This window comes from Chenopodium album, chromosome 12 (assembly GCF_948465745.1).
Source record: "Chenopodium album chromosome 12, dcCheAlbu1.1, whole genome shotgun sequence".
NCBI lineage: Eukaryota > Viridiplantae > Streptophyta > Magnoliopsida > Caryophyllales > Amaranthaceae > Chenopodium > Chenopodium album.
The window spans coordinates 33,375,921-33,403,428 of record NC_137845.1 but is presented as its reverse complement, the minus strand read 5'-3'; the positions used below and the strand labels follow the sequence as shown (position 1 = coordinate 33,403,428).

General features: G+C 33.9%; 2 protein-coding genes across 2 annotated transcripts; one reads left to right on the top strand and one right to left on the bottom strand.

The window, feature by feature from the left end:
- Positions 1–1,666: 1,666 nt before the first annotated feature.
- On the bottom strand, positions 1,667–16,859 carry LOC145572316 (adenylate kinase-like). The gene is made up of 4 exons (XM_081631303.1): positions 16,425–16,859; positions 3,728–3,868; positions 2,747–3,019; positions 1,667–2,091 (listed from the first exon to the last, which is right to left on the bottom strand). The coding sequence occupies exons 1-4, from the start codon at positions 16,710–16,712 to the stop codon at positions 1,948–1,950; spliced, it is 846 nt and encodes a 281-aa protein (XP_081487429.1). The 5' UTR covers positions 16,713–16,859; the 3' UTR covers positions 1,667–1,947.
- Positions 16,860–19,733: 2,874 nt separating this feature from the next.
- Positions 19,734–20,897, top strand: LOC145571120 (uncharacterized). Its single transcript, XM_081630204.1, has 2 exons — positions 19,734–20,476; positions 20,597–20,897. The coding sequence occupies exons 1-2, from the start codon at positions 19,734–19,736 to the stop codon at positions 20,895–20,897; spliced, it is 1,044 nt and encodes a 347-aa protein (XP_081486330.1).
- The last annotated feature ends 6,611 nt before the right edge of the window (positions 20,898–27,508 follow it).

The window sequence follows — 27,508 nt, the reverse complement described above, 5'->3', positions numbered from 1 at the left end:
GAGTATGTTCTCTTAGATTTTTGAGTGAGAATGGAGGGGAAGTTAATTAGGGAAGAGAGAGAAGGTAACTAGGAGAGTTAATTAAGTGGGAAAAGTGAAAAAGTGATCCCAATAACGTCTTAATTAGACGGAAAACGTTAATGGGTAGTGCTACACTGCTACCCAAACGTTTTGTAACTTCTGGGTAGTTCTAAACGAATAAAAAAAAATGGGTAGTTGTTCACAAATAATCCTATCTTTAGAATAGTTCTACAAAAAATTTCCAAATAAATAACTTCAAACTAAATATCAAATTAAAATCAACTACTTCAACTTGAAACCAACAACGGCCCAAAACCAAAATCTATAATACTGTGATATGACGTAAGAAGTAAAACAATGTACATATAGCTCTCAGCCTCTCACCACTTAATCGCAACATGCTCCAATGTTTTTTAATGTGCACACTAACATGCTTGTCCTAACAATATTAATAAATAAATTATGCTTGTCAAACATTCATCACATCTTACTCCCTATGTATTCTTGAATAATTGACACAGTCCAACTTGACAAATATGTCAAAAGCACTAGTTTGACCTTAGGTATATTATTAAATACACGTACACGTGTAAGTTATTTATTGGATAAAAAAAACACCTAAACTCTAAACCAGCCACCACCCCCACGAACCGGCAACCCTAACCCCCCACCGTCGTCAGCCCCCCTCCCTATCCCTTCCTCGCTGCCCGCTAAGTGTTGACTATGATGAACTAGCAAGGTTGCAACTTGACAACCTATCCCACCCCTGCTGGCCGCTAAGTGTTGACTATGATGAACTAGCAAGGCTGCAACTTGACTAATGTAAAGGTTAGGGTTTAAGATTTTTTCTTTTTTTTAATCGATTCTTTTTTTTATCCAATAAATAAGTGACACGTTTACATGATAGCCCCACTAATGAATCTTGGATGGAATCCAATAAGTGGTGGTGAAATCTAATTTTTAAATTTTTTGTAGTTGTAATAAAACAAAAAAAGGTGGTAAAAGCCAATATCGGCTTTTTTTCTTGGAGATAAAAATTAAAATTTCAATTTTTTTTCCTACAATGCTAGCATGTAATTTAATTGAAATACCCAACTTTCATACTTATCGCTCCGGCTCGAAACACCGGTCACCCTCGTTGTCGACATCTTCACCATAACCACTAGCCCAGACCAGTCACCAAATATCATAAATGTAGCACACAGGGAATCTTTAATATTAATTTAAAAAAAAAAAAAAAAATAGTGTTGGAGGACAGTTTCAGGGGTCTAGCAAAAATTTACCAAAACCGAACCAATTTGGACCTTAAAGACTATATGTGATGTCAAAATATTCAAATAGTTAATAAAATATTAAAGATTCAACGTCTTCGACAAAATCTCCGGTGCTAGGCTTCATTGATATTTTGGGCATCCGATGATGAAGTTGATCCTGTTTCGGCTACTAGTCAAAGTTCATGATGTTATATGGACCTTGTTAAAAATTTATGTTGTTGAGGCAAATTTTGCCCCTTTTTTTTTGGGTGCCTACTCACCACGTCAACAGTTCAACACTCCAAATTGCCAATTCCCTTGAAAAGTGCACATCAAGACCAAACAAGAACGTAAGCATTACAAAACAGTACTCAACAATGACAATTATAATCAATCAAAACTAACAATCATTATTTAACGCAACACTTAATAATCATAACAATTACATACCCAGTCCTGCAACAACGGACCTGAAGAAAAAATGATTGGCTATGTAACAATGCTTCTCTAACTCTTTCACCTTTAAGGTACAAGAACTTGCCAGGCATCCGCCGTGATCAAATTGCACCTTTAAGGTACAACTAATGAAATTCTGTTACCACTAACAAAATTGTTTGGCATGCTTCAAGAACATGCAAAAAATAACAAACTAACTTTCATGGTAGGGAAAAAATCATGCTGCGGCAGATAGCTTTTCTTCATGCTCATCAAGATTAAGAGCTTCCAGCAACTTAGGCCAGGATTCTGGGATGCCCCCAGGGAGGTCAAATTCCAATAATTTGCCACGATTGCGATAAAACTCTTCTAGTGGCTGACTCTGCAATCATATTTCAAATGCCATTATGTCAGATAGGTAAAATCATATTCAAAGAGGATGACAAAAAAAGGTACATACGAGAGAAAAAGATGTCCTCGGGAGGAAAGGAAGGCAAATGCTATAAAATATCATGTCCTATTGAGAAATCCTATTTGAGGCCAAGGCGGTTATAATTAATCCCTAGTTTCACATTTTCTAATTCCCTAACCCCCCATTCATTCCTCTTTCTATAATAGAAGTTTGAGTAACAAGCCTGAAATCCTTTCTGCTCTGATCAACCAGCTTGATCATCCCAGACTTCAGTTCATTTACAAAAATACTAGACCAACTTGCTATTGGAAGATGAAGTATTAGACAAGGATCTTTACATGGGAAAAAAAGAAAGTTATGCTCTTGGCAGTAAATTATAGCCACAGCCAGATCTTTCAATAATTTATATAATATGTAAGTATAAGAAGCACTCTTTAACTATTCTCTAACAATTCTGTTCACAAAAGAGAAAACAAAGAGAAAGTAAATAACAAAAGCATGCTAATCAGAAAGAAAGAAACAATGACTATTACTCCCTCAGTTTTTGCCAGATAACTCTTCAAATATGATGAAACTATCAATAGAAACCTTAAGAAATTCAACAAACTATGATTGCAGTAATTACCTTTTCACTGTATACAAGAAGCCGTTCTTTCACAACTGCTTCAGTATCATCAGCTCGGGTGATCAGTTTGGAAGCACACTGCGAAGGGGCCATCAGTGGAGCCATACTTATGTCAGGCATTCCATTCTCACCCTTGATATTAATAGAGGCAACATTAAAGTTTTTACCACACTGGCCACAGATCCTTCTACCAAGGCATTTCTCTATTAAAGCTTGCTCAGGTAATCTCAAATTAACCACCAAATCTATAACAGTAACTCCTTCCAATATTTCCTGAAATCAGAACCAAGGTGTGAGCAGACCCCAAGGGAAAAAACAAAAATAATAATACATGATACTCATTCTAATATGCAAAACAAAGAGGCATCAAACAAATTTTCACTACTACAAAAGTAGAATAAGGTCACTTGAGAATAAATATTTAAGAAAGCTAGATCATGTACAAAGCTAATACAATATGCTACAAGGAGATTACAAATACAATTATACAGCTACTCTATAATACTAGAACCATTTACGGTATTGCATACCAAAAAAAAAAAAAAAATTAAACCTTTATAGTGGTATACAATGTTTACCTCTCAAGAAGTAGATTGTGAATAAAGTTAGTACAATATGCTACAAGGAGATACAGATACAACTATGCAGCTATTCTATAATACAAGAACCAATGAAGGTATTGCAACCCACAAAAAATCTAACTTTTAGAGTGGTTTACATCTCAAGAAAATACATCATAGAATTTAACAATATATCGAAATTTAAAAACCTACACAATGAAGTAGGATGTTTAGTTTAAACTAAAGAGAGCAACAAAAATCTGATAACATGTGAGGAACAGAAATAAATAAATAAACATAGCATTTGAAAAAAAATAAAGCCTGGCATGGTAACTCAAATAGGAAACAAATTAACCCACATGTTTATATCTGATACAATATTGTATAAAAAGGTTTGCTCCAACAATAAAAAGAAACTTACTGCTTGTCTAATAGTACGTGGAAATCCGTCAAGAATGAAACCTGATTCACCTCTTGTTTCTCCAGTCTCAAGCCTCTTTGATAACAGAGAAATTATTATTTCATCGGATACTAGTTTACCTTGGTTGACAATTTCAGCAAGCTGGAAGTCAGAATGAACAAAAGATAAATGTCAGGAAGACGAAAAGCCTGGGCGTTTTTTTCTTTTTTTTGTTGGGGGTGGGGGGGGGGGGGGTTTATACGTAGTCATTAATAGTCAATTGTTGTTTGTCTATAATAGAATAAGGTTTATATATATATTTGATGGGGGATGGGAGATGTAGCTAAGTGATGCTAACTCTCCAAAGCAGGTGATTAATTTAACAAAGCAATTTTTATTGTGTAATTGTAACATATCAAATTACAGAATTACATCAAAAGAAACTATCTTTCAATAGCAGAGAGTAGTACACCCTTGATCTGAAATAAAGCATCTAACTATTCCTTTAAAACAAATCATATGGTTTTGGTTTCATACTTATAAGCCTATAATGGCAGATACGTAAAAAGTCAAACCTGATATAAAGTGATAGGTTGAGAAAGTGAATTCTTCAAACACCCACCACCACCCTTTTTACCCTTTTTATATTCCATCTCCTCTCAATTTCCCTCTGCTTACAACACCTGAAGTTGTTGGATTTAGTGGCATACATTCTCCTCCTCCTCCTCCTCCTCCTCTCCCTCCCCCTTAATCCCTTTGTCCATGGTCTCCCCTCTATTGTGGAGAAAATGGGTATGGTTGCTGAACTTTTGGTTTACAACATGCAATCTTAAATTTTTCAATGTTTTCAGTATATACGCCTAATTTTTTCAATTTATTCACAATATACGCGCAACTTTTTCAAATTTACCATATGGCCCTCAATTTTACAAAAACACATCACATACCCTTAATGGACAATGGACATTAACTTTGTTAGCTATAGCCATAATCAATCCATAAACCTCTAACTATCCCCACAAATCCCTAATTAAACTGCTAGAGATGTTCCTAGACCTCCAATGGTGATCACTTATGCATGTAAGAAGCATGGCAAGGGCAGTAAAATCAACTAATGATGCAAGGGCAAGGGAGTCATTAATATTAATAATTCTGTTGAAGAGTTTGTTATAGAGAGAGAAGAATCTGTTAGCAAGTTGTTAGCAGGCTAAGTGCATTTAAGGGAGGGCATTCTATTCATCTATTGTAATAATCATGCTAAAATATTGTTAAGCTTTTGCTTAGTTGGAGAGCTCCTTTCCACTCGAATGAAAGGGTGTATTGAGAAGATTACACTCATCAATCAATACAAAGTATTCCCCCCTCTTTCTTTATTTGTTGTATTGTAGCCTAAATCTGCTTCCAAGTGACCTGAATCCTAGCATAAACCACTAATCCGTCCCCTAATCTTTCTCCTTACCTTTGCTCCCATCTCTCTCCACATGACCACCACCACCACCATACCAATCACATACGCCCAGAATCGCCACTACTGTTATCAATCATTATCTCCCTCTGCTGTTGAAAGAGAACCACGACAAAAACATGCTTCCAATTCTCGAATTCTCTTCAATTTCACCACTTCAAATGTTACTTCTCTCCCGCTTGATTGCAATTTCTCCGATTATCTTCTATGCTTTTAGATCACCATGCCTGCCACCGTGATGCCGCCACTTCTCGCTGTCAATTGGCTAGAATCTGGCAAGTAACAACCAACCAAACACGATGTCGATTTCATAAATAAAAACACCAAAATCATATCTCTTCTCCCGAAAATTTCTCTATGCATTGCCTGTTCATCCTCCATGTTGTATACCTCTCAATGGCGCCACCACCAACCTTATCCTTCCCCAATCCATTGTGCAATTGTTATCCTTCCCCAATGCATTGTGCGATTGTTATAGGTGTTGTCATTGATGAATTGATAGAGACTTTGAAGGGAAATTTGAGAAATTAAGGCTTTGGTTATGTAGATCTGGGGACTAGCTGATAAGATGTTCCTACAATGGTCGTTTTTAGCAAGAGGAAAGATAAAGTGGGGTTGAATGGAGAGAGAGAGAGAGAGAGAGGGGGGGGGGGGGGGGATGGAATATAGGGTAAGGAGTAAAGAGGGAAAGATGAAAGACGCCATGGAAACTGTTAGAATTTTGAAATGGTGGCATCCTTGATTGATAAACTCTATTGTAGGGTTTTAGTGGGTAAGATATAAATTGAATTTTGATTGAACATTTCAAGATTTATGTTTGAAACTTTGAATTCATTTATGCTCCGTTTGGATTCGATGATTTAATTTCAAATTCAGGATTTGGGCTAATTCCATTGTTTGGAGAGCCAAGAATTTGAAATGATAGAATTAGTTCAAATTCTAAGGTAATCAGAAATAGCTTATAAAAGATTAATTGGAAATGACAAATAATAACCAGTCATTTGAATTCCATGAGGTCCCTGCTCTCATACATTGATGGTTTCTTCTTCTAAAAGATAGTATTTGCAATTTGTGCTCTTTCTCTCTCCTCAACCTCTTATTCTACCTACTAATCTCTTTCCTCCATAACCTCCATCATAACTCCACCACCACGATGACATTAGTTTTAGCAACCACCACCACAACATCAATGTCTGTCGCCGTCGCATTCAAGCCACCAATCTTCCACTATAACCGACGCACTTCTAATTAGAGGAATTTAAGGGATGCAGATTGATACCTCAAAGTAGATGTGCGTACAAAATCTCAATTGGATTTGGTACCTTGTTTGAAAAAAAAAAAAAAAATTGTTTTGGGATTCTAAAGTTAAGGTTCATCACTTTTCCCAAAAAATTGATCGAAATGTTCATATTTTGTTATACCGAGGAAACATGATTGTGCTTAAGATTTAAATTTGAGATGTTTTCTATTTTTATTCTTTTTTAAGAAATTTTGTTAAACGATTCAAGTTGTGGAATTGGACTTCCATAATTTTACCAAACAACATAGAAAAAAAAAATCATGAATTTAAAATTCTATGGTGTTCCAAACAGTATAATTGGAATTGAATACTAGTATTTCAATTCCCAAATTTGAAATGAAGAATTTGAAATGAAATGTTGATTCTCAAACACTGCCTTTAAAGGTTTTGTTAAATTATTTTTTATTTCTAATTGACAGAGTTTGGATGTAAAAGGAGAAAGGATATTGGAGTTATGGCGTTATGCTAAAGTGGATGTGATTGATGGGGGAATATTAGTGAAAAAAATAAGTGTTAAAAGGGATAAGAGATGTAGTAACGTCATTAAGTAAGTGTTAGGTCCTGTTCACTTCACCTTAAAAAATAAAACTACCTCCATTTTTATTTAGTTGACATCATTCTCTTTTCACGCTTGTCAAAGCACTATTTTAACGATTAATATCTCTAATTCTCAACATTGTAAAATTATAAAAAGTGGATATGTAAAACTCTTTTATAAAATATGCAAACAATTGCTACTATCTTATGAACAGTACTGTGCTTATGAACAGTATTCGCAATTCACTGTTGAAAATGAATAGTGAACTGCCTTTTTTGCCATTGCAAACAATGCAATGAGTTGGCTTCCATGGTTCCACCTGCTGCTTTCTTTTCTCTCTTCATCTGTCTCTTCCATTGAAGCGTACGCATGGTTTTCTCACCTCCATTAAAACAAATTTCCCCCATTTTCCCTTCTTTGACTATCAGTCTTTGGGCATAGCTCAAATCCATTACCCAAAACCCATTTTTATTACTTTTTTTTTTAACCCCTTTCTTCTTCGTTGTTGCTGTTTCCGAAGAATTTCAGATTGACTCTTCTTCCTCGAAATCTTCAATGAAAAGCACTTATCTTTCATATTAAACCCAATTCCCAATTTCTTTGATTATTCAGAAAAAAAGAACAAAGTGATGAGTGGCAAATTCCTGAAACCCAAAAATTATATTCATGCCTTAACCCTAGATTCCTCTTTTGATTTTCTGGGTTTGCTTATTTTTCCCAATTATCGAGGTGGAAATTCAAGGTATTATCAAATTGGATGCAAAATAGAGCTACCCATTTCGTCGATTTTCTGGAAAATGATATGGTTTACTTTGGGGGATTTGAGAGGAGATTAAGATCAAGGTGATTGAATTCTTTTCAATTGGAAGCAAAATCGAGGTACCCATTTCTTTGAACCTTCTACTGTCGAACAATTACAGTTACGTTTCTCATGAAGTAATTGTTTCAATTTCATAGATTTAGGTGTATTTTTTTTCTAGATTTTTAGATTCCGTCAAACCCTAACCCTAATTTCCAATTTTCCCCAAATAAAAGCCTCTTTTGTGTTTGAATTTAGAGGAAAACAACTGATTTTTGTGGTGATTTTAAGAATCCTAAATTTGGATTGATTTGTTGCTTGATTTGGGGTTTTCATTGTTGTTGCATTGAAGTTGACGAAATTTCCAGATTTTGTGCTTCTTTTGTTAGATTTATATCTTTCCACAATTGAAATTCCTCTCAAACCTTTTTAACTATCATTTGCTACCATTCAAGATGCATATTGTCAGGGAAATTAATTCTCTTAACTGATCAAATCAATCATTTTTTTTTATCTAGCCCCATTTTCTCTATTTTACACAGTTTCCTCCCGCTCTAAATCTTATTCTCCTTTTCTGGGTGTCCTTAGTTGATTGTTAGGGATCAAACCGCCTTAGTTAATCATGTTTGCGAGGATTTTAGGCAAACCCAAGGAGGGTACGAGTGCTGTTGCAACTTTGGACAAGGTCAGTGAGGTTTGTTCTATGAAATTTTAGTTTTCGTTTTAATTAGTTAATTTTATTTATGCTGAATTTTTAATTTTTTTTTTTTTTCACTTTCGATCTCTTGCAATGGATGAATCTTTGCAGTGTTTTTCTTCTATTGATTGATGAGATGAGTATTGGAATTTGGTATTTTACTGTTGAATTATATGATGCTATTTATTGGATTAATATCAAGTGTACTGAGATTTTATTGCTATTTATTGTTCATATATGTTGGTTGCTTTTCTAAGGATGTGAATGAGTTTACAAGTTTTCTGTAAGAAGAAATTGTTTGTTGCAATTGTCATCGTGTTGGTATTGATTTGATGTGATTGAGTTGGCTGTCCTGAGATAGTGTACTTCTGTGAGTTGTATTTTAAGTGGAGTTAATCCATTCTCTAAAGAACAAGGCGCGGGGCTGTTTGAGAGGAATGTAACTGTTTAGATGGGATGTTCTGTTTTGGTCTTTTTTTATTTTTAATTTTTTATTGGCAACTTATAAAGTTGAGCAACATTTATGAGTTTAGAACCAAGTTGATTTATAAGCTTTTGTAAATGATTTTGTTAATGAGGCAGCTAATTCTCATTTTAGGCTATGCTTGATTTCTATGTCAGTTCTGGGAAAAAATAAAGCCTGAACATATCATCATATTTAGGCTCAGCTACCTCTTTTTTTTTAATGTGAACAATTCAGCCAGTGATTTCTAATTTCTTAATTTGCTGTCAAATGCTTTTTAAATACTTCTATTTTATTATACGTGCATATATAGAAATTGTGCTTGTTTTTGTCGCTTGTAGAATAACATGACTGTTGTTTGGGGATGGATAGGATATATTCTGTTTAGAAATAGGTTTATATAAGAATGGAATGGTCTAAGAACTTCATCTCTTCTTATATTACTAAAGTGAAAACTATTACAGTGGAGAGTGGAGAGTGGAGAGAGGAGATAGAAAATTGCAACTACATGCAAAGAACAATGGGCAAGGATAGAGGGGTAGAGGCCACCTAAGAACATTAAATCTCTTTTTTTTTGGTTCTTAATATACCCAAGAACCGGGTGGACTTGTTTGGAATAAGGAACTACAATAATACAATATATAGACATTGGTTGCTTATCTCTTATTTACTTGGACTTTATGGAACTCCAGTTCTGAGCTCTTTATATTATACCTTGTCCATGAGAACAGCTGGGATTGTTTTTTGGATAATAATCTTTGGCATTAGTTTCCATCGAAGTAAATTCTATATATAAGAAATTAGGTTCTATTTTTTAATAGATATCTTGATTTGAACTTGAATTCTGAAAGAACCAAAAAATGGTGGAATTACATCTTTTCCTGCACTTAAAGTATCAAAATCTATTTTAAGCAATCTTAAAAAGGTTTTTATGTCATATTGTTAGTTGTTAGTAAGATCATAAGTTTTTCTCTTTCCTTGACTAGCCATTGCTGCTTGTTAAATTATGTTTTGTATTTTAATAGCTAATCTATTTGTGCTATGGAGAAATTGCCTCAGTATCCATTGCCAACTCATGACGACCTTATTCTGAGAGGCCTTATTCCAACTGAGTTTGAGTTTGGAAATTGAATCATATTTTCCTATTCATTTTATCCACACAATACAGTCTCGAAAGACTGACAGATTGTCTGATTTATATTGTAGATAAATACAGTTGGTTATAAAAAGGGACATAATGCTCAATTAAGAACAAGCTTTTTCTTGATGATGTCAGCTTCGATATGCCGGAGGTAAGAGATTAAGTTCTCTGATTATGTCAGTTTTATGTGGTCATTTATTCTATTTATTACGTTCCAAATTGTCAATTATGTGGTCTTTATGTTTGTGTCATGGCAATACAGGTAACCAATACTGAGAGTAGTGATGAGGTAACATATAGATTTCCTCCAAAAACAGAGTTTCAGCGCTTCATCAGTACTCTTGTCACATATAAGGTATTCATATTCTAAATGATACAGAAACTATAACAGCTTATAGATTCATGACAGTCAAAGTGACTTTAAGCTTGATTACTATCAAAAGATATTGTTATTTTGATTAAATGATGGTTATAATCTGATTAAACGATGGCCATATTTTTACATAATTAAAAGATATTGTTATTTTCGACTTCCCGCTTTATTTATTTATATAATTATTTCATATATTAATTTTGATTGAATTGAGTGGCAATGTATCATTGTGCGCGGATCTGATTGGCTCTCTAACTGCTAGGCTCAACAGTAGTGGTTCAGCCGCTTAATAAGAAACTTTTATTTGCTTTAAGAAAAAATAGTTTCAGGAAAATAAGGTAAGATTGCATCAGATTTTTGTGATCAATCTTATTATTGCCCTTTTCTGATCTCAGTTCTTTTATCTCAATCTCTAATCTGTTACACAACTGATGCAAGTCCCTGATTTTAGTCTATGTAGACAAGACTAATCTTGTAAAGCATGTGGAACGGTATTTCCAAATTACAATTCCACATGATTTACCCATTAGTAATGAGTTATTGAATAGATGTCCTTATGAATTACATTAATATAGAGAAGCTGGCATTAAGTCCATTATGAACTGGCAGCCTTATTAAAGTCAGTAATTTGCTTAATCATAGATTTATGGAGAAAACCTTTTTAACTACATGCTCTCACACTTCCCAATTTATTGACTATCTTAATTGCTTAAACAGCATTTAGAATGAAAACTAGCTCAATGGAAGTATTCCAGAAACATTGGGGCTTGTATGGAATTTAACTGTAATGTGAGTACATGTTAGATCTTTTTTAAGTGTAGCTAACTGGAAAGGATTACCACCATTTCAGGGTAACTAACTTTTCTCTGGTTTGCAGTCGTTTGGACAGGAACTCCTTGAGTTGATCTTTGCCCCGAAATTTGAGCGTTCTCACTACAGTGAGTGAGCTGTAAGTAGTTCAAGGTTTTTTTTTTTTTGTTACTCTCTTTATGTCATGATTTGCGAGTTGTTACTCTTTATGTCATGATTTACGAGTTCAAATGTATAATGATTATATGCATTTTTTTTTTGTTGGCACTATACTACAGCTACCTGGCAAATAACAATTTGAGTGGGCCAATCCCTGACCTTAGAAGAATGACTCTCCTTACATTTGTGTGAGTAGCAGCAATATCCTAACTGTTGGTAGCTTGATATTTTTTGTTCGCATCATCATCAAAACATAGCTTATTACAAATCATTTTTTCTGAAGATATCTGCTAGAGTTCTGCCTTGTGAATTTTAGTTGATTGCCCCCTATGTTTTGCAGAGGCTTGAGTAATAATAATTTTGACGCAGCGTCTTACGTCTGTTCCTCAGTGGGTGGGTTGAGGAGTTACCAAATTCAACTACATTTTGAGCTTCTCTCCCTTTTACTTTTTTCTGTATTTTGATTTAGCTATAAGTTAAGCAAGTGGAAACAATGAAAAAATACATTAATTAGTGAGACACGTTTACATGGTTTCTAAGTTTCATCTGACCCCCTCTTCCGTTCCATGAGAAGGAAAGGCAGTGAAGTTTGATGAATATATCTATATTACTTGACTTGAATATTTGGTTTTTGAAATTGGGTCGTCTCTCTCTTCTTCCTAAATGTTTCATATTAAACTATATGATGATGCACCTGATTACTGTGGTTGATTTCTCATTCAGCAGCTTGTAACAACTGTCACTTTAGATAAAGTATTGATTAGGCTTGTTGGCTTTTCTACAAAGTACCATATGGTTATTGATTTATTGACTTATACCAGTTCTTTAATTTGCTTTCAGTTTATGGATTGTTTAAGATAATGAAGTAACTGTTTGTTACCTACATTCCCCAATTTCATGACAATTAATCTTTGATTTTTGTCATTTTTTTCCCCTTTCTTTCAATTAGTATGCTTTAATCTTTGAAGTTAGATTCTGAAATTGTGGGATTATTGATTTGCTATCTGGGTCATAGTAATTGAGGCTAGACAGAAGGGTGATAAGGAAAATAAATTAAATTAAGAAATGGGATTCATTGTCTTAAACTTCATTACACTTTTTTTTTGGGTCAATTGCTGCAATTGAGGTGGTTCTTTGAGTAATCGGCATTTATTTGATTAATCTCATTCAATGCCACAATTTAATTTCCCTCGCCACATTTAAAACATCATTTTCATTTTAATTGGTGGAGAATAGCCTTTTACCATTGCCTTTGCCTTATATTTCTGGATTTGATTTTTTTAAATCAGTTTTCCCCGAGGTATCTCGTTTCCTTCTGTTTCAAATTATTACACAAACTCTTCTTGTGGATTCTCTAAATGAACCTAAAATAAGTAAATTAAGAGGACATGTGATTAAATAAAAAGGTAGAATATAGCATTTGGAACAAATGTAGTTTCATAGACAGTTCCATTGACTTCAAGTGTAAGTGATTCAAAGTTGGGCAGCATAGATTCATTAGCCAACCATGCATATTCATGCATTTCTATTCAGAAAAGAAAGAAATTTAAAAAAAACTGTCAGTTTTGGAAATCATATACCTTGAAGATTATCTGCAGTAAGTAAGCCAGTACCACATAAATTTGAAAAAATTGTACATAAAGGACACAATGACAGCAAACTAGGATGGTATGTGAATTATTATGAATTAGTAATCTGGCAGCAAGAAACTTACTGAACTGAATGTTGTAGGGAAGGCAATTCATACATCAAATCTTTGTTATGCTTCCTTCACTTATTATAGTTTAAAAATATTTAGCTTATTTTGTGCTATTTTCGCAGTTCACAATACACTGCTTTAGGTCTTGTGATACCAAATACTTACTGGTTGATTTGGTGTTAGCTTCTAGCCAAGGATGATGAAAATAACGTTTGATCACTGTATATATGGGGAAAAACAAGAACAGAACTAGGGTAAATAAACAGATTCAGCTAGAAAAGACTTAGTCAAATCTCGTAAATATACTCCTGATGACAGGGTTCTTGCTTAGCATGAAAATTCTGTAGCTAGAACCAGAAGGGGCATGACAAAGCAATGCTGGGACAAAGAACTGAACCCAAGAGATCTATTGCAAAATCTTCGAGGCTGCTTCATGTGTTTAGTTTATTGCAAGCTTATTTCCTCTATGTAACTAGCAACTTGCTTTTTAAAGACTGCAATTTGTGGTGTTCACTAAATTTACATGTGACGTGTTCTTTACCTTTTGTTTCATTTTTCTTCACATTCTGTAAAATTTATTCTTGGAGTGTCTTTGCTAAATTTTTTAAGTATTATTTCAGGAAGTTATGGCTTGCTATTGTTATAGTTACCAACTTACAATTTCGCTTGGTCAAATAGTTTGAAAATCTCAAGTAATGTTTATGTGGGAACTACTTTGATGTTTCTTAGGTGGTATGAATTCCTTGATACACTTCAGAGATTGAACACGAGATTTGAAGTATGGAAGAAAGACATCTAAATAAAATTCATCTACATTGTATATGTTATCTAACATAATTTCTAGACATCGAACAAATTACTTTGAAATGAAAGAGGGAATAAATAAAGCTTTTACACTATTTTCAACCTTTCAAAAATGAGAGTTTATTGTGCTTATAAATTTATAATCATAGATTTTTTTGCTTTCCAACTTGATTAATTAGTGATATACTAAGTAAATGTAAATTGAAAAATTTATGTAGTATTAACATTCATACAAAAGTAGTGTATCACGTACATATATGTTGCGAATACAAATTAGTTTCAAACTTATTTAAGTATAATCAAGATACTTAAATTAAATACAGAAATTACGATAACTTGGGGTAGCGCGCGCGTGCAACTAGTTAATAAAAATATACATTGAGACGATTCAAATAAGAGCTCACTTGACTATATTTTATCGTAGCTGTAAATCACAAAATCTAATCAAAGTGTAGTTTGTGAATAGTGTAAAAATCAAATAGTGACAACTAAAAAAACGGAGGAAGATTAAGTAAAAATAATTTCAATTCAGTAAAATAAGTTTAATTCAGTAAAATTTAATTCAGTTAAATAAGTTCAAAAAATTAATTCAGTAACTTTAAAGAAGAAATCATTTCAGCAAAAATAATTTAAATTCAGTAAAAATAATTTCAATTCAACAAAAATAAGGTGAATTGAATGGGGCCTTAATATGGCCAATGAAGTGACGCTCATTAGTCAATAAAGGTATTTTGAAGCATTTGTGAAAAACTAAGGGGTACATGTTAAACTTTGAAAAATTAGAGGGTACCAAATTATTTTACTCAAATATAAAAATGGATTATTAAATATAGATAAAATCCTTTTTTATCTTAAGCCTTAAATTAGAGGAGATATCACCTCTTGTTTCACATAAATAATTTTTTGAATTTCCATAAAGTCAGATTTCATTGCTTTCTGCTATTAACCCCAAAATTTGACATTTGAAATCCTTTCCCTTATGTATTATGTAGGCAAACCATCACATATAAATTAAATATAAAATGACCATATGGTTAAATGAATATATATATATATATATATAGAGAGAGAGAGAGAGATAGAGAGAGAGAGAGAGAGAAGGTACGGAAAACCCCCAAATCTTTACCACCACCATTAACACCTTGCACAATTGAAACTTTGATACTTGACCTTAAACTACAACATTTGAGTTTTACACAATTAAAAAAGCTTTAATTGTTACATCTGTAGATCTCTCTCTCTTCCACTCATCCAATCTTCCTCTTCCTCTTTCTCGGTGTATGTGATTGAATTTTGGTGGGGTGCGGTTGTTATAAATTGGGAGGTATTTGTTAGGTGGTGGGTTGTGAATTATTAGGGAAGATGGATGGGTTCCCATTGGTGGTAGCGTTGTGTTGATGGTGGAGTGATAGGGTGGGTTTTGGGTTGGTTGAGGTGGTTTAATGGGTAGGTGAAGTCAGGGATGGGGTAACTAGTTGGCAGCAATGTAGTTTGGCTGCGAGGTGTCTAGAGTTTTGCAAACCTGCAGGGTAGAAGGGTGGGGTCAATGATGGGGTGACAGTAACCACCCTGGTTTGAGTTAGAGGTGGGGAGGCTAGGGTTGGGTTGTAGAAATTGTTTTATACACTCGGGTACACGGTGCACCCAATAGTATTTTTTGCTTATTTAGATGATTATTGCTCATTTTATCATCAAATGAACAAACACATACCCTTGGGTGTACCGTACACCCGGGTGTGTATAACAATCTCTCGTTGGGGAGGCCAGTGAGCACTCGGGTGGTATTGTTGGTCTTGGCGGTGGTCAATGTCGAATGAGCCATTATATTAGAATGAAACGCTTGGGCAGTGGGGAATTATTGTAGAAAAGAGTGGAGGAAACAATAAGGCAAAGGAAATGGGAAAATTAAAATGACCCAAAAACTGGATTCCCAAATCTTGTAAGAAAAAAATGACCCAAACCAATAATGCAAAGCTTGTATCCAATCAAGTAACTCCCTTTGCTCCAAGCAAATCAGCCAAATAAACCCATTTTGTATATTCCAAATAGATAGATTGTTAATAATCACTCAAAAAATAAAATGCAATTTCTGTATTTCATAATCATTTGCAAATGATTCTTTTGCTAATGAAAACAATTAAATTGATTAAACGACTTTAAATTGTACAAAAATTACAAACTAAGAGCCCAAATTCTATTTCTGTACAAGAGTAAAATTAAAATTCCACACTAATTCCGAAAACCCATGAAAACTACCTATGAATTTACTAAATTTTATTAACATGAACCCTAATCCTACATCATCAAATCGATTCAGTTAGCGAAGCATAGCATCAATTCCATCCGACAATACACAAAAAACACAAATTTACAACTCAAAAAATAAAAATTTTTTCAATATCACATTGATTTCGAGATTGAATATCAAATCAGTTAGAATGAAATATAACTTAAGGGAGAAAAAGTGGACCTGATGAGAAAGAGGGCCATTGGAAGAGAGCTCATGTCGGACGAGGTCACCGGTGGCGATATGAGGGACGCCGAGGAGACTAGAAAGGCGACTAGCATAGGTGCCTTTTCCGACGCCAGGACAACCCAAAAACACCCACTGCACGTTTCTGGAGCTCAGATCTGACCCAGATGACGGAGAGGATGAGGCGGAGGCGGAAGCGGAGGCGGAGGTCGTAATCATGGCCTTCCAAATAGAGGGGAAGGTGGATGACCTTGAATGGTTAACAAGGCGAGTAATGGCGGCCATTGTTGAGGTGAGTGTGAGAGAATGAAGGTGAGAATGGTGGGAAGAGAAAAGGGTAATGGCGCCTCCTTTTCTCCTAGTCCTGGATTTTGCAGGTTAATGTGTGCCTGCTTTTTTTGGAACAAGCTTAGAGGGCACGCAAATGCGTGCACAATTACCTTTTTAATTTTAATTTGCTCTAATAATTGGACAACTTTTTTCTTATAAATTTGTCTATGTATATATAATAAATTTTACTCTTTAATATTTATGATGACTGTAAAATAAAAAAAATTTAGTAAAAAGTAAAATTGATTTTTTTTTCGGAATTTTCACCATGTATCACTGAGTTTTAACTTAATTCACCATATATCACCAAAAACTTTCTAATTCACCATGTACCACTGAGTTCCTGTGCAATACCACAAAATACGAGTTAAGCACAAATTTGGGTACTCAATTCTACAATTTTTCACCGTTTAGGTACTGAATTTATTTTCTTCACCGTTTGGGTACTAAGTACCAATTTCCGGCAAAAAAAAATTAATTCCCCCTAAGAATTGAGTATCCTTGGTAAACAATTCAGTACCTTGGGTTAACTCTTAGTGGGGGCCCACCTGAATAAAAAAAGTGCAGGTCAGAATTTCTTTATTCCCCTTTTTCCCCCTTTATTCTTTCCAATTCTGGAAAATAGCTGCGCATTTGGTGAAGAACACGAGCATTCCTTTGGGCAAATTTGGGGAAAACGACACTTAGCGCAGCCATTTTTTAGAGGTAACCTTCATTACTCATTGTTTTTGTTGTCATTTTGATATAAATTTTGAATTTTTTGGCCAATTGATGATCTTATTTTGCGAGTTAGGGTTTATAGTTTTGTGGGTTTTGTTAACGAATTTGATGATGTTGATTTGTTGTGTTTTTGGCGCATAATTTGTTGTTGTGTTGTTGTTTTTTGATGATATATGCTAGTGTTGTTGATGGATTTTGTTCGCATGTTGTATATTTTGCGCAAGGGTTTGATTAATGTATGTATTTTGCGAAGTAAAACAGGGGAGGTTTTGCTTCAACTGTGTATGTGTGATTAATGGTGTTATGTGTGTTTTTATTGTCAATTTGAAGTGCCTAACTTCAAATTATGGTCAGTGTGTTCTGTTTAGGGAAGAATGGCTGAGGGAGGAGCTGAAAATGAGATTGAGTATGTTGAAGAACGTGTAGCTCCCTGTTTGGGTCTTCAAAATGCTCATCCATTGCTGTCTATGGATGATATTATGTATGTTCACGTTTTCCCCAAATTGGACCCCCTAAGTTTTATTGCTGTTTCTCAAACTTGTAGCCATTGGAGGAAGTCTTGGAAGAACAATGTTCAAGTGTTCTTTAACATGTTAACATGGTGGATAAAGAAGGTTGATTAGGTACTAGGATGTAGGTAGGATTGGATAATCCCTTGAAGTTGTTTTTTGAAGGCTAAGGGATTTATTTTGTTAAAATGTTAGGGAGCCTATGTAGATGTTTTATAGTGAAGACATAGGATTTAGGAATTGATGTATTTAGATCCTAACATGTATTTAGGTAGGTGACTAATGATTGTATTTAGGTGACTAATGATGTTAAGTCACATTCTTTTGGATGACATTGTGCTTTAGGGTTGTTGTTATGCATTTAGGTCACTTTGTCATCTCTATTGACGTGATCATTTTGTAAAAATTTGAAGTTTAAATGAATGAAAATATTTTGAATATAAATATTTTGTTACTAGTTTAAAGCTTTATAATTTGTACTTTGTGTTAATTTTATGCATAATGGTTGTAGATGGAAGACATTCCTATGTCTGTAATTGTACACTATGGAGGGTCATGGGAAGAGACTCCTACCCTTGTTTATGTTGGTGGGACAACTAAGATATTTGATGAACTTCCTACTGATTTGAATGCCTCCTATTTTAAGAACATGATTGATTCACTTGGGTATCATGACATTTGTAAGTTACACTATTGTGATCCATTGAAAAGGGTTGATGAAGGATTGAGGTTTTTAAGTTATGATGATGCCACTTTTGTGAAGTTTTTGAGTTTACTTCACAAGTATAGGGTTATGGATGTGTTTGTTGAACATGAAGAAGATAGTGAGGATGAACTTAATGGCAGGGGGACTTTCACCTCATTGTTAGGTAGTCAAGCACCACAGAACATGAGAGAGCATATTCAATTTGTGGATGACATTGATTATGATGATGAAGGGAGTGATAATGAGGATGTAGAGGTTTTAACTGCTAGGGAACAAATTGCAAGTAGTCAGAAAGCAGAGAAAGAACTTGATGATGAAACAGAGTCCATCATAAGGCTTAAGGATAGGGCATCAGGGAAGTGTTTAGGTGAAGAGAGTTCTGGAAGTGAGACTGATGATGACTGGCCTGGTAGCCCTGTTGAAGCAAATGAGGAGTATTGTGGAAATCTCATAGCTACACCTCCTAAGGCCAAAAGGAAGAAGGGGGTCACACACTCAAGGCATATGCTAAGTGTAAATGTGAGAAATGATGATGGCAGGCATTTCACATTGGGACAGCAATTTGAGGATGCTAAGGAGTTCAGAATTGCTATCACTAACTACTATGTTAGTCAAGGGAGGGATATGGTGTACACTAGAAATGCATGGGATAGGATGGGTGCAAAGTGCAAGGCATTTGACAAGGGCTGCCCATGGTACATTTGGGCTTCAAAAAAGCATGAAAAGGACACTATGGTTGTGAAAACCTTAATTGGTAAGCATTCATGTGGTAGGAATCCAAAGGTAAAGAAAATCAGGGCATCTTGGGTTGCAAAGACATATCACAACAAGTTCAAAGTGAATCCATATATGAAATGTCAGGAAATACTTGACACTATATGGACTGAGTGGGGTGTGAAAATTAGCATGTGGCTAGCTCTTAAGGCTAGAAGGAAGGCTCAGGAACTGATTATAGGTGAATATGAGGAGTAATACTCTTTATTGCACAGGTATGCAGCTGAAATTCTAAGGTCTAATCCTAAGAACACTGTGAAGTTTAAAATGGGGCTTAGTGTATTTGAAAGAATGTATGTCTGTTTTGATGCAATCAGGAATGAATTTTTAGCAGGCTGTAGACCCTTTTTTGGGATTGATGGGTGTTTTTTGAAAGGGCCTTTTGGTGGGCAACTATTGGTGGCTGTAGACAGAGATGGGAACAATCAAATGTTTCCCATTGCTTGGGCATTAGTGGAGGTTGAAAACACGGATTCATGGTCTTGGTTTCTGGAAATTTTGGCAGAGGACTTGGGCACTTTGGATGGCTTTGGATACACCATCATGTCTGACCAGCAGAAGGGCCTTTTAAAAGCTGTTTCTCTTATCTTTCCTAGAGATGAAACAAGATGTTGTGCAAGGCATGTACATTGCAACTTCAGGACTGTCTTTGGGGGTGGGCTGCAATATAGGAGAGGGTTTTGGAAGATTGTAAAGAGCACAACGGATAATGAATTTGAGGCAAACATGGAGCTATTCTCTGAGATCAATGCAAAGGCTGCCGAAGACTTGAGGAAAAGGAATTATGTTAAGTGGGTGAGAGCTTTCTTCACCCCACAATCACAATGTGATAGCATTGACAATAACATGAATGAGGTCTTTAATGCATACATATTGGAATCAAGTCATAAACCAGTAATTACTATGCTTGAAGACATAAGAGAAGGTTTGATGGAGAGGATGCACAAGAAAAGGGACTTCATACGAGGAAAAGACATCACCATCTGCCCTAGAATTCAGAAGAAGCTTGAGTAAGCCAAGATTGATGCAAGGGGCTGGGTAGCATATTAGGACGGTCATTTCTCCTATGAAGTCAGGGAAGGGGGCACTCAAACAAGGTATGTGGTAAGCTTGCTAGAAAAGACTTGTAGCTGCAATGCTTGGCAGCTAAGTGGTGTTCCTTGCCACCATGCTGTCACAGCAATATGGAAAGCTATGGAGCAACCTGAGCATTATGTTTCCCATTGGTTCACTAAAGACACCTACCTAAAGGCTTACCAATGCCCATTAGAGCCTCTTAATGGACCAGATGAATGGCCTCAAACATCACAGGTTCCAATCATCCCCCCTGTGTTGAAGAAAGTAAACCACAGACCCACCACTAAGAGAAGACCTTCTATAGGAGAAGCAGAGGGTATCAAGCTTGGCAAGAAGGGTGTTGTCCACAAATGAAACAACTGTGGAGAAGCTGGCCACAAAAAGACAACATGCATAAGGCCACCAAAGCAGCCTAGCCAGAGGAGCACACAAACTGATGCACCCAGGAACCATGTCCCAACACACACTCAGCATAGTCAGAGTGCACAAGGAAGTTCCTCAACACCAAGGCAACAAGTCCCAACCCAAGAATCTCAAGCATATGTGCCTATGCATAACAGGGGTATTGGTGTATACACCTACCCAAATGGATTTCAGAGACAGTCAGGGATATGTAAAGCTCATGTTAAATTTCTGTTTATTTATTCAATCAAAGTAATTAACTCATTACATGTTCAATGCTGCAGCAAATTCAACACAAAAGGAAGACTAATTCTGAAGCAACTACTACAACTGAAACCATTACAAGACTATGAAGGTACACCCCACACACTCAAGCTAACAACAGTACAAATTAGAAAAATGATAACAAAGCTTTGATGTTGAACCTTCTTCTTCAACTTCACCATTTCTTGTTCCATCTTCAATTTATTGTTAATCATCAACACCATTTCATTCCTCAATTCACTAGGGTGAGGCATGTCAACCCATTCAAAGTAATTGCATCCATTGTAGCATTTGTAGTTCTCACAAATTTTAAACCTCATGAATGGATGCTTGATTGTCCTTGAAATCCTATGCACAGCCCTTCTGTTACAATGGCAGCATTCCATGCTTGATGTTTCTGTTTTTACACTTTGCAGGAGAGGCTGATTTTCTAAACTTGCAGCTGTCTTCAGAAAAAAAATTTCCAGTCCTGGATGACACTGGACTACAGTATAGAGGGGAAGATCTTGATGAAGCAGCAGCTATTTCGATTTTTTTTTTTTATTCTTGGAAAATCGTTGATGATGAATTTAGGATAAGAAAACTGGATTGTTTCTGTTTTGCTGCTACTTTGTTGCTAGTGTATTCATGGAATTTTTTGTGTAGTTCAGACCTCTTTAAATAGCTTGATAACGGCTACTTTTTGAATGCTTCAACAGAAAAATTGGTTATTGTTTTTTTTTTAAATTATTTTTTTAATTAGGTATGGTTAGTGGTGAGTTAATTAGCCTGAAAATAAGTTTGAGTACCTAAAAGGTGAGCAAAAAAAATTGAGTACCTAAAAGGTGAAATATTGAAGAATTGAGTACCTTCTTGTACTCTTAACTCACAAAATATATTTTTTGATAACTGCCGTTAGTTTGCCGTTTGGGGTATTTTACTAATTCACCATATACCCATGTTTATAAACTTATTTCACTAGATACCATTAAATTAAAAGATATTTCACCATATACTTAGAATTTGCAACGACTATTTTAATTGTTTCATCTACTATTTTTTGTTGCTTCATTACTCTTATCTTGAGCTCTTTCAACATGCTCTCATCTCCATGACATTGTGTGTCTATGCTTCCCCTGCTTTGAAATTCATAACCCGAAAGGACATTTTGTTCGGCATTACCCTTGCACCATCGAAATTTCTCTAATATATCACACTTATAGTACAACTTTTATGGATATTTTGTCGAATCACAGCTCCTTATTGCAAATTTCTTCCCACATGTATAAGCTTTGTTTGGCATTCTTATGTATGCATATTCGTAAGATGACGATAACGATATTGAGTGTGTTGACATCTTTGCAAATTCTTTTAAAAAGGTGAAGTGCTGCTTCAATCCCTCAAGTATTATGTACATAAACTATCCGTTATAACAGTCAACGACTAATTTTTTTTTTTTTTTAAAAAAATAACCGTTGTAATTTCTGGGTATATAGTGAAATATCTTTTAATTTAATGGTATATGGTAAAATAACTTTATAAACATGGGTATATGGTCAATTAGTAAATACCCCAAACGGCAGGCTAACGACAGGAAAACGACAGTTACCAAAAAAGGTACTTTGTGGTATTGCACAGGAACTCAATGGTACATGGTGAATTAGAAAGTTTTTGGTGGTATACAGTGAATTAAGTTATACTCAGTGGTATATGGTGAAAAAACCGGATTTTTTTTTTTTTTTTTTTTTTTTTTTTTTTTTTTTTTTTTTTTTTTGAAATAAGTACTCATTGATCATAAAAATTATCACGTTATATGGAGTAGTAGAGTACTATATTACACTATGACATTGAAATTCGTTACCCCTCTCTATGTCCAAATTGTCATTTATAGCAATATGCTCTGTAATAATTAAAGATGTACTTTAAGTCTTTAATTTGCACAAAAGTTTGAGTAATATAGGTTGAGAAAATATATAACATAAATTACATGATACAAAAGGTGGGAGCAGCTCATAGTTTATTAACAATAGTAAAATAACCCAAGACTGTAGACTAAGACCCTGTTCTTTTGAGCTTCTGGTCAGAGTAGAGCAGATTTCAACAGAGCAAAGCAGAGAAGAGAAGATTTCAGCAGAGCAAAGCAAAGCAGAGCCGAACGGAGCGGAGCCAAGCAGAGCGGATTTTATTATTATTATTATTATTACTATTATTATTACTATTATTACTACTACTACTACTACTACTACTACTACTACTACTACTACTACTACTACTACTACTACTACTACTACTACTACTACTACTACTACTACTACTACTACTACTATAATAATAATAATAATAATAATAATAATAATAATTATTATTATTATTATTATTATTATTATTATTAAAGATTTATTATTATTATTATAATTCAATATTAATTATTATTATAATTATTAAATATTAATTATTAAATATTAATTATTTATTATTATTATTAGTAAATATTAATTATTTATTATTATTATTATTAAATATTAATTTTTAATATTATTATTATTAAATATTAATTATTTATTCATTATTATTATTAAATATTAAATATTATTATAATAATTCAATATTAATTATTATTTTTAAGCAGAGTAGAGCAGGGCAGAGCACAGCAGAGCAGAGAAGATTGAAGCAGAGTAGAGTAGAGCAAAGCATATTACAGCCTAAGGCCCCGTTCTTTAGAGCTACTCTGCTCTGTCGAAATCTGCTCTACTCTATTGAAATCTGCTCTACTCTGCTGAAATCTGCTCTGCTCTGCCCTGCTGAAATCTGCTCTGCTTTGCTTTGCTTAAAAATAATACTTAATATTGAATTATTATAATAATAATTAATATTTATAATAATAATAATAATTAATATTGAATTATTATAATAATAATAATAATTAATATTTAATAATAATAATAAATAATTAATATTTAATAATAATAATATTATTAAAAATTAATATTTAATAATAATAATAATAAATATTTAATATTTAATAATAATAATATTATTAAAAATTAATATTAAATAATAATAATAATAATAAATATTTAATATTTAATAATAATAATAATAATAAAAATTAATAATAATAACAATAATAATAATCATAATGAAATCTGCTCTGCTCGGCTCGATTCTTCTCTGCTTTGCTTTAATCTGTTCTGCTCTGCTCTACTTTGCCCTGCCTAGAAGCTCAAAAGAACAGCGCCTAAATAACAACCATCCCAAATATAATTCAATAAAAATAACTTTTATATAATACTCCTTGTTAAAATTCAATCAACACCAAGAGTGTAGACTAATGACAACCATCCCAAATATTATTCAATAAAAATAAATTTTATATATTACTCCTTGTTAAAAAATTTAATCAAAACCAAAAAAACTATATTATAAGGACCAAAAATAGGGAGAAAATTAAAAGAAAATGTCAACATGCGTGGAACTATATTGGGACATAAGAAGATGAATTATATGGAAACATATAATTACCCGCCTCCAAAAAAAAAAAAAAAAAACCACAATTTGACATTAACTATATATAGAGTACATAATAAATTGATGGAACAAAGCAATTTAGGAAGCTTGGGAGAAATCAAAGTTAGGAAAAAAGGGTGGTACTTAGGAGCAATCACCAATACTTTTTTTTAACACACACCAAGGATATATTATAGAAGCCTAAAGGCCTTTAAGCAGCGTACTGCAGTTCATTACATTACGACAGGGAATAAAAAAGGAGTTACTATTAAGACCAATCACCAATACAAAGCAATGAAATCATAATTTTCAAGCAAAAGCTTCTCTTGTACATTAAAACCAAAAATTATGTAAATACCTTGTAATCTTCTTATACAGTAAATTCTTTGGTAATCTTCTTCTGTTGTCTTCTAAATAATGTATAGGATAATTATAAACCAAATTCAATTCAATGAAAGATAACCATTTTTTTTTTAAGAGTAGGATGAACGTACATATGGGAATCAAAGGTTGGTAACTGTATGTCTAATGTGGATAATTTTTGATTTTTTTTATCCTTTTGTTTTTTTAGATAAATTCACTAATTAAATTATCCTTGTATAATTTTTTTTCCAACCAATTATCCTTGTATAATTCAATAACTGTCAAAAAAAAAAAAAGAACTCATGAACTTGTATTTGTTTTTTTTAAAATTGATTTTATTAATTAAATTACCCGTGTACATTCCAATAACTGTCAAACTTTATTTGATAAGAAAGAAAAACAGTTTTCTAAAAAAAACAATTTTTATAGTAAATTTGTATTTCTAATGAAGGGTATATTTGGAAAGAGAAAATTCCCAACCAAAAAAGGGTCTTCCCTTTAAAGAATAATATAGATTTATGTATACGTTGTACATGTGTTGAAATCTAACTTGATGATTTATTTGTTTCATATTACGTTGATGATCAATAACTTGATGAATTCTTTGTTTCAGTTAGCCTTTTAATCATTTATTTCTTTGTGAAAATATTGTTGAAAAAGTATTAACATTGATTACATGCAAAAAAACTCAAAATTTGTACAAAACTATATATTTACATATTAGCACATAATGTACAAATTAATAAATTGTTTATATATATACAAAGTTCTAAACTATATAAGTAAAAACTTTATGGAGCAACATCAACAACGCGTTGGCTTCGTGATTGATTTTTAGTCATTTCACGTCTTCTAAAAAAGAAAAAAAAAAGAATCAATATAGTGAATATAACATATAGTAGTTAAGTTACATTCATTTAAAATAAGTTATGAATGTGCTCACCTTTTAAGTAAATATGCACATTCTTCCTCCTAATTAACAAACGTGACATAAATAACTTTATAGTGTGTTGATAAAGAAGTTTGGGATGTAAGGGTAAAAACATATGAGTTATGATAATATGTATGCAACATCATCATCTCTTTCTCATTTACCTGTGTATAATACAAAATATAAAAATGTTAGAAAAAGAAATAAATAAGATGGCAAGTCAAAATATGTTGTATAGATAAAACCTGTTCATGCAAGTCCTTCAATTGGGACACAGTAGACCGAAGAAGGAATTTAATTTGTTGGTTGAACAAAATCAAATGCAGTATTCCACTTGAGTGTTTGATAGTAATCTTTGTTATACTACTAAGCAATAAAACAGAAATTACTTATCTCTTGATGCGTAAACCAAAGTGACAATAGCCGCGTCGTGGAGAACCCCTGACCTAAAAGACGATTCCGTGCTACCTCCCGGTGCAGTAGACTAGAAGCGGTCGCCCTCCAGGATAAGCACGGCGCCGGAGTTTATGTGCACTCACAAACCCGATTGGAACTCAGAATACTTGCCCAGAAAATAGAACAGAAAGAACTCGTGTTTAGATAATTTTAGAGAAGAGAGAAGACTGATTGTGTTGTTGTATTTTTGACTGGGAAAAGCAACAAGTATATATAGGCAGTAGAAGGGAGACAAGAAGCATAAAACGAGGAAATAATCTGGCTAAGAAAACGACCAGATTTATTAAGCCAGTCAACAACAAAAGCAATAGACAAGGAATTGAATCAGTCAGCTACAATCAAGGGATTAATGACTGATTTAATTCCGTAACCCCAACAGTCAGAAAAGAATAATCCCAACAGATAAAAAGGAATATTCTGTTTAACAAAGAAAAGGAAATAAAATTTCTCTAAAAAGATAACAAGGACCCACGCCCGCGCATCGCATTCCCCAAGACCCAAGTCCCGAGGCTCGAGCCCGACCCGACCCGGCTCGGCTCGGCGCGCGTGTGTATGGAGTAACACTTACCTCCCACTCACTCAACTAAGTAGTGCTAAGACACTACAATATAAAAACAAGGAAAAACCTTTTCCCCCAACTAATGTGGGATTTTCCTCTTTCATTTGTTTTTTCCCTCTCTCTTGTTTTTTCCCCAACTCTCTTATTTTATATCAAGAACTTCCAACAATCCCCCACAGGTTCGAAGATATGAAAAAGAAAGGAAGGAAAAGATGAATTCTGGGAAAAACAAAACAATTGCATAAGTGTCAATGTCTCGCGACTTGAATTAACACATAGTGGACATCAAGCTATGATCCCTCACCTACCAAGTGACTTTCGTCTTGAACTCAATAGGGAGTTAGGGACCCTTCACTTTGAGCCACACAATTGAACATGTATAATATTATGAAATTCCGCGAATAAAGATGACGCATTATACTGGCCATACGTCCAGCTTGGATGCTCATAGGTGCTCTAGAATATAAGCCTACGAAATACTCATAGGAAGCGGCCACACTTCCA